Source organism: Odocoileus virginianus, chromosome 19 (assembly GCF_023699985.2).
Source record: "Odocoileus virginianus isolate 20LAN1187 ecotype Illinois chromosome 19, Ovbor_1.2, whole genome shotgun sequence".
Taxonomy (NCBI): Eukaryota; Metazoa; Chordata; class Mammalia; order Artiodactyla; family Cervidae; genus Odocoileus; species Odocoileus virginianus.
The window spans coordinates 16,079,737-16,094,610 of NC_069692.1; the positions used below are offsets into that span (position 1 = coordinate 16,079,737).

General features: G+C 36.5%; 1 protein-coding gene across 6 annotated transcripts in view; it reads left to right on the forward strand.

The window, feature by feature from the left end:
• TBC1D32 (TBC1 domain family member 32) overlaps positions 1-14,874 on the forward strand; it is a 187,722-nt gene that overhangs the window by 129,321 nt on the left and 43,527 nt on the right. For all 6 annotated transcript variants that reach the window (XR_011481887.1, XM_020887469.2, XM_070449893.1 and 3 more), the window contains one exon: positions 3,467-3,550. Coding sequence is in view for 5 of the 6 variants with exons in the window: in XM_020887469.2 (XP_020743128.2) it covers positions 3,467-3,550 (84 nt within the window). In the remaining variant the exon portion in view is untranslated. The remainder of the gene's footprint in view (positions 1-3,466; positions 3,551-14,874) is intronic.

Sequence of the window (14,874 nt, forward strand, 5' to 3'; positions counted from 1 at the left end):
AGGCTACAGTCCATGGGGTTGCAAAGAGTCAGACACGACTGAGCGACTTCACTTACTTACATGGACTTGAAATTGACCTGTCTTATATCTACTTATGGCTATAAAGCAGCTGTACTTGATACATCAGATAATTCTCTAAGATTCAGTATTAATGGTGAATAATATAAGAATAAAGAATGATTTGAAATGGGCTGAGGATTTTTTAAAAATTGTGTCTGGTGGTCTAATTTATATGGCAGAACTTATATCCAGCCTGTAAGGGGTCTAAATATTCATAATGAAAAAGAAAAGAGATGATATCTACTTTTAAAAGATGGAGTAGATGATCTTTCCCTTTTCTCTCCTACTGTGTACATCTGAGATTTGTGGACATCATCATATGTTTTATATTTGACTCTGGATTGAAAAGACAAACTGGGGACCTTGGGATCCAAGGAACAAAGATGACATTTCTTGGGTTTTGTTTTTGCCTCAAATATCCTAGGCTGAGTGATGAAGAATGTCAGTGGATGCAAGGAAAAAAATGAGGGCTCCTGGGCAATAAGAGCCTGCTCCCTCTAACCAAAGGACCAGGATAAAGGCACCCTACCAAGACAAAACTTGCAGAAAGTGAGCACTTTAACTCAGCCAAACACCACTGTAGAAGTCTTGCAAACAGACTTGGCTACAGCCTGGGCTTCTGTTCTCATATGCCAGTTATGAGACACCCTGCCTCTCCCAGACAGGATGGTGTCAGGGGAGACCTCAGCAGAGAGTCAGGACTTTCACCATCACCCAGTGGTAATGAGTCCACAGACTCTACTTTCCCTCCATGCATGTATTTGTTTCACACATGAAAGGTGTGGTATATTCTGAATAAGAAACTGTTCAAGGAATAAACATCTGGTGTTTGTATGCAGGATAACGATCAGGAAAAAACTGAGCACATAGTGTGATTTTCTTGTGATCTGAGGATGTGCCAGCAGTGATAAAAGATAAAAGAATTAGAGTGAATCCTGAGAAACCATGCATATTTACAAACACCAAATTTTTTGGAACCGGCTGCTGTTGTGATGGCAATGCCAAGGGAAAAAACACTTATCCCTGAACAATCTGCCTTTGGTTTTTCCTCAGCAGTAAAACCCAGGTCCTCTTTTATCATATAAATATCATAAACTTTGGTTTTATAGTCTACTGATATCATAGTCCAACCCTAGGGATTGAGTATAATTAAAAGGAGACGGTTTTTAATTTAAAAACCTTTATAGAGATTCCAAGTCTGTCATTCAAAATAAAAATCCACCTAAAACAATATTCAACAGTTTACTTTCTCAATAGCAATATCCTGGAGTTAATTTACTCTTAAAGTTAAGAAATGTTTTGTGTGAATTAATTTCCTGGAGTCACAGATAATGGAATTTTTAGTGAACTGACATGTAGTGAGTTGTACTGAGATAGCCATGTTAGTAATTATGCAGTGTTGTTGTTGTTAGAGAGATGGTACCAATAAATTGTAACTATGGGTTTAACTACCACATATGAATTAGTTTTTAACATTGTTCTATGACTGTAGTTTATCACTCAAAATATTTGGAAGTATATAGTGCTGTTTGGATTGCTGAGCAAAACAAATATATTGGAATCAGTAGAAACTATGAACTTTCTCTGGTTGATTCAATGATGTCATCTTTATATAGGATTCATAAATTACTTTATAAGCCTCCAATATATTATGATCTAATAGCATAATTTCATATTTCAGGATCACTACTTGCTGGAAAGTAGTATACATTGTAAAGTCTGCAGTTAGTCTGGTGACTCAAGTTTCAAATGCTTTAGTGTTTTAGCACCTTCACAGATGTGTGTTTTCTCTTCACTGACATATTTCTGTCTGATGGCTAAACCTGATCCTGTTCATTGCTTTCCTCATGCTAGCTACACACCTCTTCTCTTCACCTGATTTCTGAAAAATTATAATCTCAAGAGACAGCATTTTGTGACTTGTAAACAAACACATAGAAGTTGAAAGCTATAACTGAAGGGCTATTATTTACATATTCATAGAAAATAAACCACTTGAAAGATTTCTCCAAAAGTGGGAGTATTTGTGCTTATGTGTGTGAAGATAGAACCAATTTATAAATAATCTACAATACTAGTGTTCTTTCTGATCCTTAACTATTGCATTTTCATACGTTTATTTAAATATTTCAGCTTGAAATCATTATGAAGAGTTCCACAAATTTAAAAAAAATTCATTTTTATCTAGAGATGTTGCTTAAGCTGTATCATGAGATGTAGCTTGTTAGACCTGTAGTTGTTGGAAAGCACATGTTATCCCTTTTTGACTTTACATTTCTGACATGTTGAATACTAACTTTTCCTCATGAATTGTATCTTTAAAATGCTCTTGGATGTGAAAAAGGGTTCACAGTCAATATCCTGAATATAACCAGGGCACAAATTTAAAAAGTGACTAAAACTTACTTGCCCTAATTATAAGCATATCAGTTATTCTTCAGATACATTTATTTCCAGCAAAAATAATTCTAAATTGCATATTAATTATAATTCACTTGGTTATATCCATTTTGGTGGTAGGATATGCAAATATTTATATACTGTTACATTTGACAGGAATCTTTTTTTCAGGTTTTCTTTAAATTAATAAACTTTTAGAGTAGTTTTAGATTCACAGCAAAATCGAGCAGGAAATACAGAAAGTTCTCGCATAGTCTCTCCTTACACATTTAAAACCTCCCCAACTAACAACATCTCATACCAGAGTGGTATACTTGTTACAACTGATGCAACTACATTGACATGTCATTATCATCAAGAATCCATAGTTTACATTAGGGTTCACTCTTGATGTTTCACATTCTATGAATTTTGACAAATGTCATAATGATGACATGTATCCACCACTGTAGTGTCTTACAAAAGAGTTTCACTGCCCTAGAAATTCTCTTCTTTGCCTATTCATCCCTCCCTCTTTCCAACTCCTGCCTGTCTTACCTTTGATCTATTTACCCTGAGCAGATAATGTCTGTTGTCAAGTATATAAAACATGCTTTTGAAAGGGATGTGAGCTATGCATTGATTCTGGTCTTGAAGTTCATGTGATGTTTTTCCTGCATGTGTGAATAATGATGGAAAGATATTATAGCCTAATTTGTGATAATTTTTTTTCTGAATTGAAGTCATTTAGAAATTTCTGAAGTAATCCTTAGAGGATCTAAAGATAACAGATGGTTCTTTTCCAGTTTCACATTGAATAGGTTTGCAGTGAAGCTATTTAAAATTTAATTTACATTGGAAAGATTGTTGTGAATATTAAAATGATATGTTTTGCATTGGCCTCCTTCAAGAGCACAACTGTGAAGAAGTTCTAATGATTTTTACCTACTGGTCTGTGATTTAGAGATACAGTATCATGTATGATTCTTGACCTTTAATATCCTAATTATTCTCTTGTTTATTACAGCTTTAGTAGAATTACTTGAAAAATTTGTACTTCATCTTTCTGAAAGCCCATCTGAATGCTACTTCCCTTCATTGGAATATACAGGTACAATTTAAACATTTTTAATTTTGGAAAGTGCTTGGTATGCAAATAGATAATGTTTCATAGAAAAGTGTAATTAGACGCAAACATACACAAGGGTTTCCATCCTTAAAATCTCTCACTTTGTGTTACATACATTCCAGATATCTCCTGGTCTCTTCTGTGCAAATGTCTGGGTTTCCTTGTTACTTTCTAGCTTTTTTGTTGTTGTTAACTCTTTTTTTCTTTTTTCTGTCTACCCATTGAAATTTGTTTTTCCTTATGGAGGTATCTTCCACTCTTCAGTTTTTATCTACTGTCTCCTAGTGATCTCATCTGTTTGTGCTGTTTTATTTTGCATACCTTACATATTGACGACTTCTAAGTTTATCTCTTCTACTCAAATATCTGTAAGCTTCATTTTCATATTTCCAGATGCTTGATAGGTAAACATCACCTGAATGTGTTAAAGAACCCTCACGCTCAAAATGTTCAACAAGAGCATGACTTTATCGTACCTCATTGAGATACTTCCTCCACCTACACTATTTTGGTGGGCAGTGCAATCATCTGTCCATCTAAACCAGGTTCCCGCCTAGTCAGCAAACCATATTCTATGTTCTTAATATATTTCAAATTTGTCCCCTTAACTGTATCTCTCCTCTTCTTTATGTTAGTTTAAACCACCGTTACTTTTTGGTTGGTTATTGCAACATTGTCTTTACCTCATTTTTCTAATTGGAGTCTCATTTTTTATTCAGAAGTATTCTTTACGTTGCTTACAGAATGACATACATATGAAGTGTAAATCTGACCTGTTCATTCCTCTACCTTTTAGAAGTTTATCAGTGACCACTACGTACAGTTAAAGATTCTTATCATGACACCCAAGGCCTTAGGTTACTCTTCTTCTTTCTTCTCTAGCATCATCCCCTTTTCTCCATGTCTCATTTGTTTTTCAGGAACACTAAACTATTAGCAGCATTGCCAGCCTCACCCTCTCTTTTCCAGATACACATTCATTTATTCAGCAAATTGATATTTTCCTCTATTATGTAATAGAATTGCTCAAAGCACTTGGACGTATCTGAACAGAAGAGAGAAAAAAAGTCTTGCCTTGATAGTTTACCTTTTTATTGGAAGATAGACAGTAGATAAGTAAAATATCCAGCATGTCAAGTGGTATGGTGGTAAGTGAGAAATACACAGCAGGGAAGGGATCTAGGGAGTGCTGGTTGCTGCTGGGGGTTCCAATGTTAAATAGTGTTTGGGCCAGCAGTAGTTGGCAGCAAGATATATGAATGTTTTCAGAGGAAGAAAATTCCAGCAATTGACTAGGAAGGAGACTGGTATAGCTCAAAAAGAGTATGGGCGAGAATTTTTGGTGTTGAAGTTAGGAGAGGATGATATGGGGGTGAGGGGCAGATGGGGGCACACTGCATGACTTGTGGGATCTTAGTTCCCTGACCAGACATTGAATCTGCATCCTCGGCAATGAAAGCACAGAGTCTTGACCACTGGACTTCTAGGGAAACCCTGATAGAGGGATTTTAAAGTTATTGCAGAATCTTGAACATAGGAGTGACATCCTCAGATTTACATTTTTAAAATATCACTGTGGCTGCTGTATTGGGAAAAGACTGAAGAACAAGGAAGATGAGTTAGGAGGCTATTGAAAAGATAATGATGAAAATTGGCAATGGCTTGGATGAGGATGTCAGTGGAGCTGGTCAGAAGTACTTGGATTCTAGCTCACACGGTAAAGCATACACCTGCAATGCAGGAGACCCAAGTTCGATCCCTGGATCAGGAAGATCCCCTGGAGAAGGAAATGGCAACCCAGTCCAGTATACTTGCCTGGAGAATCCCATGGACAGAGGAGCCTGATGGGCTACAGTCCATGGGGTTGCAAAAAGTCAGACACAGCTGAGCGACTAATACACATAGACACAAACACACACACACGAATTCTAGGTATATTTTGAAAATAGGACCAACAGAATAGGCTAACAGACTAAAGATAGAGTGAGAAAGAGGGGAGTCAAAGACCTAAGTTATTGCTCTTAGCCACTGGAAGGGTGGATTATCAAACACTGAGATAGATAAGAATGTGTGAAGAATAAGGTTCAGAGAGGAGACTAGGAGCTTGCTTTTTGTTATATTTTGAATACTTGTTACACATTTAAGTAGACGTGCTCTGTACATGTTGACTGTTTGAATGTGGAATTTAGGGGGAAGGTATGGGTTGAAAATACAAATTACTAATTACAAATTACTTACTGTATAAAGCTAATATACATCTCTTTGTCCTGTTTTTCTCATATTCTCACTTAATGTCTGACTCTTCATGTGGCAGCACACTCCTTTAGGGTAGCTTCCATGTCTTCCTGGTCTTGTCCTCTGCACCTAGAGTAACAATGTCAGTAATTGTTTTACAAATAAAGGAAAGAATGCAATGAAGGATAAGAGCTTTGCATACTGTGTCAGTGAATTTTATTTACTCTATTGCCTATTAAAACTGAAAAAGTATAAGATTTTGGACCAGAAGCTTTACTTGATTCATTTGTACCTTAGGATAATTAATTTAGTAACTATGTAAAGATTGAGGTAGAGGTAAGAACTGAAATTTCCCAAAGGTGAATATCCAGTAAGTGAAAACACAATGAAGAAAGCAGAGAGGTAGCCTAGATTCACAGTAATAGATCATCATAGGATATTGCCCCTCTTCATCATAAAAGTAACATGACTTTTCTGTTTGCTGAAGAAACCATCCTTCAAATATGCATTTATTCAAGTTAGACATAATGTTTCAAATCTCCATAGAAAGAAAGAAAATTTTAAAGATACAATCTCAGTCTGGGTTACTTATTTTTTTTAACTCTATTATTCATCACTGCCCAAACACATCCTGTGCATTCTTATCATTGAACCTGTTGTGCTCCTAGGGTTCATTCTGGATAAGCTTTCTTCCTCATGACACCCATGTGATAATGTCCAAGCACTGTAACGTTGCAGCTAGAATGCCACCTTCCCTCTTACTCCCAGTCACAAGTCCCTCCTCTGTGCTTCTGTAGCAGTCATCTTAAACTACCAGTCTGATGTTTATCACATGTGCTTCCCTGGCGGCTCAGTTAGTAAAGAAGCCGCCTGCAGTGTGGGAGACCCGGGTGTGCTCCCTAGGTTGGCGAGATCCCCTGGAGAAGGAAATGGCAACCCATTCCAGTATTCTTGCCTGGGAAATCTCATGGTCAGAGGAGCCTGGTGGGTCCATGGGGTCACAAAGAGCTGGACACAACTGAACAACTGAACACACATATGGCTAATTTAAATTATTTCATTAGTCTCTAATGTCTCTTTATCTTTAATATAGCTTTTGAGATATTTTGTTAGATTAATTATACATACCATTACATAACATCTGTGTTCTCACAGTACATCTGTATAACAATTCTAAATCTGTTGGGATTTAAAAATACATATATACCTAATTAAATCATAGTGACATCTAATGAAAATTTGGGAAATGGATAAAAGTGATCATAAGAAAATGAAAGCAAAGAAATTAGAGGAAAACACAAGGTAGAATAAAACAGAAATTAAGGTAGATGAAGAGAATTGATAACTTGATTCCTGCTTGTTAGTGAAGTAATGCACTGAGGCATCTGGTGTGCATTATATTGTTCAACCCTGTAACTACCCTTAAACAACATGATTTTGAACTGTGGAGGTTCAGCATGCAGATTTTTTTTTTTCAATAAATACCTACTACAGTACCACCAAATCCATGGTTTGCTGAATCCATGGATGTAGAGCTGAGGATATGGAAGGCAAATTGTAAAGTTATACTTGAATTTTTACCTGCTGCATGGGGTTGGCGCCCTAATCCTTGCATTGTTCAAGGGTCAGTGGTACTCTCTGAGAGCAGGTGTATAATCATCACATTTAAAAACCGGGAAACTGAGATTCAGAGGGAAGAAAATAGGACTAATGAAGAAAATTTTGAAGAAAAGCATCTGTGAAGAAATTACAACTTTATGAACAAACCTGAAAAAGTATGTGAAAAACATACAGGGATTAATGATCAAGTCTGTAAGAGGAAATAAGTGACAAGTGGTAATCATGGAAATTTGAATGGCCAGAGGGGCTATCTTCAGTATGATAATCTTCAAATTCTACAGCTCTCTCTTTGGTACATTGTTCTATTGGATTATATGTTCTGTAGATAATCTAAAATTAACATTATGTTGTGTATGTTATCTAAATATTCAACAAGGCTGATTGCTCAGTGTGCATGCATTTACTACCCTCTGTTCTATTTCTGAATTATGATGAGGGAGATCTCAGATGTTGGCTTTACTGAATGTATTGTCTAGGTAGTTGTTGTTGTTTAGTCACTAAGTTGTGTCCAAATCTCTGTGACCCTATGGACCCACCAGGCTCCTCTGTCCATGAGATTTCCCAGGCAAGAATACTGGAATGGGTTGCCATTTCCTGCTCCAGGGGATCTTCCCCACCCAGGGACTGAACCCACATCTCCTGTGTCTCCTGAAGTGCAGGCAGATTCTTTACCACTGAGCCACTGGGGAAGCCTATTGTCTAGGCAGATAAACCCTGAATGTGAATTTAAATTCTTAAAAGGCTTCAGGTAAACAACTCTCCACTGGTATTTTAGAGAATGAATGAAAATAAAGTGGCTTCCTGTTGATTACTGTTTATTATTATGATATGTGCTGAGTTTGTTGCTAGTATTGCTTTCTTCTCATGGTTTTAGATATCCTCATTCTTTATCATTAATTTTTTGGCTAGTGAACAATGGTTTGCAATTACAAAATTTTACTCTATTTACTTTAAGTAAACAAAAACCATGTTTTGATATAAAAGATGTTTCAAAGCAGACGCTGGATAGATATATTTAGTGTTTTGTCATGTTTCTTGAAATGAGAAATTGATTGGCTTTTTAAAAATGACAGCTTGCTAAGCCCTAAGGTAGCTGAAATTAGAATAACACAGTCATCCATCTGTTGTTAGCTCCCTCAGGATTTCAGTCCATTATAAAATTTGCAAATCTGGAAAAATCAAATTCGTTTGGCTGTTTATCCCCTTAAAGAAAGAGGAGAGAACAAACATAAAAGTTCTGCGCTCTTGCAGTTTGTAACTCCACACAGGTGCCTTTCCAAGTCCTAACAGACATTAACTGTTTGTCAGCTCGTTTTCCTGGGACGTGTTGGAGATTTTTCCTTCTATAATTGCTTCTTTGAAATGATAAATTAAGTCATCCTTTCAGGGTGGTAAATATTTCAATTTTATCCTTTTTCTGTTTATGTTAAACAAAATTTTGGAAAAATATCAGGGAACTTTGCATTGTTTCACCGTTTGATTATTAAAATATTTTTAAATTTATTATGTACAGTTAAATGTCCATTATGCTTTCTTTGGATATTCAGCAAATATGCTCTCTTCTGTCTTATTTTTATGGAGGATATTTGTGAGTATGCTAGATAACCGCAGGGAGAGGTATATAATATGAATGACCCTGTCCACAAGGAGGGAGGAAATAGGGCGTGTATCTAAAATGATGAATTAAAGTGATTTGCAGCACATGGTAAATAGAAAGTATAAAGAAATGGAAAACTGACATTTCTCAGCTGGATACTTTGTTTCAGGCAATGTGCTAGAATGTTTAAGTTAGCTTTTTGAATTGAGATTTGTCAAATGAGGGATTGTGTGGTAATGCCATAGGTATTCAGTGGAAAGAGTGAGCAGTGTTGACTAATATCATAGTGTAAGATTAAAGGAAAAAACAATGATAGAACTGCCTCCTGGGGTGTGACAGCTGAAAGAAATAGGAAAGGGGAAGAGTCTTGCAGGCAAGGGCAATTGTGTAATCAATGACATGGAAAAGAATAATACTTTTTTTTCCAAATAATGCTAACTATATTAGTCGAGCTTCCCTGGTAACTCAGTGGTAAAGAATCTGCCTCAGTGCAGGAGCCACAGGAGATGCGGGTTCAGTCCCTGGGTGGGGAAGATCCCCTGAGGAGGGCATGGCAGTGCACTCCAGTATTTTCGCCTGGAGAATCCCCATGGACAGAGGAGCCTGGTTGTCAACAGTCCATGGGGTCGCAAAGAGTCAGACGTGACTGAAGTGATTTAACACATGTAAGTTAGGGACTGAGACACTTACACTAGCTTACTCGTCATAAGGAATTAAATTTTATGGCAGTAAAAACTGAATAAAATGGATACATAGCAACCCCATGTTAAAAAAGAAGGTACAGAACCTTCAGGCTTACTTTGGGGAAGGAAGAAGGCAGGAGGGAATGGACTGCTTGGTTTCTTCAGAAGTAAAAGTGTTCTGGCTCTGCTATTGATATAGCAGGGTTTTCAGGATAGTCAGTAAACAGTCACACTGTAACAGCTTTTCTAATACTGGATTTGTCATCCAGTGGAGATATGCTTTACTCTTCTGAAAATTTGTTTGCTGCTGTTGCTGCTAAATCACTTCAAGTCATGTCCAACTCTGTGTGACCCCATAGACAGCAGCCCACCAGATTCCCCCGTCCCTCGGATTCTCCTGGCAAGAATACTGTAGTGGGTTGCCATTTCCTTCTCCAGTGCATGCATACATGTTAAGTCGCTTCACTTGTATCCAACTCTGTGCGACCTTATGGACAGCAGCCCACCAGGCTCCTCTGTCCACGGGATTGTCTAGGCAAGAATATTGGAGTGGGTTGCCATTTCCTTCTCCAGAAAATGTGTTTAGTTTCTCACTATTAGCCAAGTGCCCAGCAAAATAGATTTAATTTCTTCTACCCCTGCCCTGTGTGCTAGCTTCCTGTATTAAAAGTAGAACAGTATGTATTACCACAGTGAGTAATTTCTGTCAACATTAAGTTGATTTTTTCAACTCATTTCATTCTGAGATTATTATATTTGTAATTAAAATGATTGGTTATTGCAAATAGTTACTCTGAGAATGAATTAGGCATTGATGAGTAGGTAGGGTAAGTCTAATGCTATAGGTGTCATTGGTTGATTGACCTTTATTCAGTAACTTACTTTGTTATGCTTTGCAGTGACTCTGGGAAATGGGAGTTATATTACCCTTTTGTTTCTTGATTTCAGTATACAGAAAAAAAATGTTAAATTCATATCTATTTCCATCTCCACCTTGCTTTTAGTTTGATATGTAAAGCACAGTTTTTGTTGTTCATTAGATGTTTGTTCATTCATTTCCTCATTCAACTCCTCATTCATCCTCTTGGTGTTTATTAAGCAATGTATCACTTACTGCTATGTATCACACACTATTATGCACATTTCAGTAAAGCACTGGTTGCCAGCGGTGTATCAGGGACCCCTGAATACATCTATTTTTATCATTGAATTTCAGTTAATCGTTTTGTTCCATTTTATTTCTGAAGATTTTAATTCCTGCTTCATAAATCGTATTTAGTCCAAGTTAAGTGTAACAAAGATTATTTCACTCAACTTTTGTGGTCCAAGATCCATTTCTGCTTGTTGGGTTGTCATATTGTATGTCGAATACAAATTAAAATTGAAGCTTCTTTTTAGATATATACCTATAAACCATTTTCTGACTTACGTCCTACTGAAAGAAACGTTCAGTGGAATTTTATCCACTCTGAAGTCACCTAAATCTTTATCATCCTAGTAATTTTTTGAATGGATATGTGATGTTTGTTTTGCTTAATAACTCATATATTCTCCTTTAAAAATCTTTTTGGAGATTTAACTGGTACCTTCTTTATTTTTTTTTCCATTTATTTTTATTAGTTGGAGGCTAATTACTTTACATCATTGCAGTGGTTTTTGTCATACATTGAAATGAATTAGCCATGGATTTACATGTATTCCCCATCCTGGTCCCCCCTTCCCACCTCCCTCTCCACCCGATCCCTCTGGGTCTTCCCAGTGCACCAGGCCCGAGCACTTGTCTCATGCACCCAACCTGGGCTGCTGATCTGTTTCACCCTAGATAATATACATGTTTCGATGCTGTTCTCTTGAAACATCCCACCCTCGCCTTCTCCCAGAGTCCACAAGTCTGTTCTATACATCTGAGTCTCTTTTTCTGTTTTGCATATAGGGTTATCATTACCATCTTTCTAAATTCCATATGTATGTGTTAGTATACTGTAATGGTCTTTATCTTTCTGGCTTACTTCGCTCTGTATAATGGGCTCCAGTTTCATCCATCTCACTAGAACTGATTCAAATGAATTCTTTTTAATGGCTGAGTAATATTCCATGGTGTATATGTACCACAGCTTCCTCATCCATTCGTCTGCTGATGGGCATCTAGGTTGCTTCCATGTCCTGGCTATTATAAACAGTGCTGCAATGAACATTGGGGTGCACGTGTCTCTTTCAGATCTGGTTTCCTTGGTGTGTATGCCCAGAAGTAGGATTGCTGGGTCATATGGCAGTTCTATTTCCAGCTTTTTAAGAAATCTCCACACTGTTTTCCATAGTGGCTGTACTAATTTGCATTCCCACCAACAGTGTAAGAGGATTCCCTTTTCTACACACCCTCTCCAGCATTTATTGCTTGTAGACTTTTGGATAGCAGCCATCCTGACTGGCGTATAATGGTACCTCATTGTGGTTTTGATTTGCATTTCTCTGATAATGAGTGATGTTGAGCATCTTTTCATGTGTTTTTTTGCCATCTGTATGTCTTCCTTGGAGAAATGTCTGTTGAGTTCTTTGGCCCATTTTTTGATTGGGTCATTTACCTTCTTTAAAATAAAATTTGTGTAGCAAGCTATGACTGTCCAACTGAAACTATCTCTAAAGTTCTGTTTTATTTCTTTAAGTGTGGATTTCAACTCAATGCATAGAAGTAAGCTGTAGAGGTCTTTAAATAAACAAATGACTGGACAGTCACCCTCAGGTCTCATTCACCTTCAGGAGTCTCATTCAGTAGTCTGGAGAGAGTATTTATTTTTACTTTTAAAATGCTCCTCAGGGTTTTAATATACAGCCATAATTGGAAACTATTATCTGTTGAAATGTAGAGTTAAGTTTTTACTTTGAAGATACAGAATCATAAGCTTTGAGAGGAAATAGACCTGGAAAATTATTCCTACAACGACAGGAAACTTATCTGACATCTCAGGCTGACAGCTTGACCACTCTGGAAAGACTCTATTCTTCCATAAGGAAAAACTTAGAACCCAACACATATAATATTCAGTGGCACAGTCTTTTGGAGCAGATTCTCTCACCTTGATTCTTAACTTTATTCCATTCTTCACTTTACTAGAGATAAGCATCTTCTGATAGATGGTACCCTGACCTGTAGATTTCATGACATCGGGAATACCCTTTCTTTGCACCCTTCGTTAGAGGGATTGCCCTCTAACTCTCCTCCTCTATTATTAAGTTATCTATATGTGTTATACTTTCCAGAAGGGAAACATCAGTAGTAGTAACATTATAAGCACACAAATTTACATGTTAATAACATTTCTTAGGCTTAATAACCTAATTTTTTGTGTACTAGAATTCTAAGTTTTATCTCATCTAAATTAAAATTGTTCTGGTAGTAGTTTATGTGTATCACTCTTGTCATTATAATAGTTGATATGTAGGTCTGTTCAATGGCTACAGGAATATATAAAGTAAATGTTTATTTTTTTGAAACTATATAAACTTTGCAGAATCAGCCAGCATCACCAACACTATAGCACTAAATTTTGCATTATTTAAACTTAAGGAACTAAAATATAATTAATCATGAAATGTAGATTCACCAGGAGCAGATTTAAGTACTGAAACAAGAAGAACTTCCTGGTAACTACCCAAATGAGTTTAACCTGATTGTGTTGTAGTGGACATTAGAAAAGCTGTGTTTAAATTATGGCTGAATTTTGGAAATGCTGTTCTATGTCTCTCCTTGTATATTGGTTTCATTTTTCTCTACTGGAGACATAGAGTACCTCATAGCCCTGTAATTAATGCAAAGCATTGTCGGTGAATACCATTTTCACTCTAATTTCAAATACCTGTAGAAAACATTGAGTAGTCTTCCTTGCTCAGCCTCTTGTTAGAAGAAGTGCAGAAGTGGTATCCTTCTTCCCTCGATGCAGAGGTTCATCTACCATCACCATAATGGTTATAAGTAGCAAGGGATTCCTAGCTATATAAACTGTAGCTTAATTGCTATCATTATGAAATTTAGCAATATTGCTAAGACTGTATTCTGATCAAAATAAGTATAAGTCAGATGTAGTTTATCAAGAAATTAACAGACACTTATTTTTTAAAATTGTTATTTATTTTTGTTTAAGAAATTACCCCTCTAGGCTAGGTAGTTGACCTATCAGTCTGGTTTGCCCAGGACTGTGAAAGGTTCCTTAGGGCTTGAGACTTTAAGTACTAACTCTGTGCAAGTCCTTGGCAAACTAGAAATAGGTTACCTTTACCACGAGTGCAGAAAGATGAATTATTGCTTTAAAGAGTAGATATTTGATAACAGTGATATTTAATTATTTGTACCTATCTCTCTACATCTTCTCTACCTATATTTTAAAATTAAGTTTGAATGCCAATTCTTCCTAATCTCTTCCTCTTATGAATTCACATAATTCTTCACCTGTATCATTTTTGTTCCACTTTGCACTTTAAAACATCTTTATCTGAATTTTCTATATACAAATTTTATCTCTGACACTACATGGAAAGTTCTGTTAGGTCATAATGTATGATTCATCTCTTACCCCTTATAGATTCTAGCATGGTGCTCCACACCTACTTTATAAGAAGGGATTTATTAAAAGTAAGGAATAAATCCATGAGTGAAGTAGGTGTATTGTTAATATAAGATGTACCAGTGTGTAATGGGGGAAAAAAAAACAATTGCCGATACAGAATTCAGAAAACCTAGATCTGTCACTAGGTAAATTTGTGATTCTTGGCAGTTCCCTTACTTATGTGTGTGTGTGTGTGTGTGTGTATGTGCACACACATGTGTGTACACACTACAGTTTTGTCAGCCCAAAACTGAAAGTTTCAACTAGACCCTCCTTGCTATCTAGTGATGCTTTTGACTGTTCAGTTTTAATTTGGTCATCCAGTGTTGTCAAAGACCAGTCCAAACTTTCAGCCTATCCTGTAGTCAGTCCTCTGTACTGTACACCCCCTTTTTCACTTTTGGAAGATGACCACGATTTGTACTCTATCAAGAATATTTACATGTAGGAATAAACTTGTCCAGTCTACCTTTGTAAATTGCAGTACATTTTAAGTAGAATAATACCAATTATTCCTTTCTGACTGACCATTTAAATATTTAAGATGTAAACAGCCATAGTTATGTAATT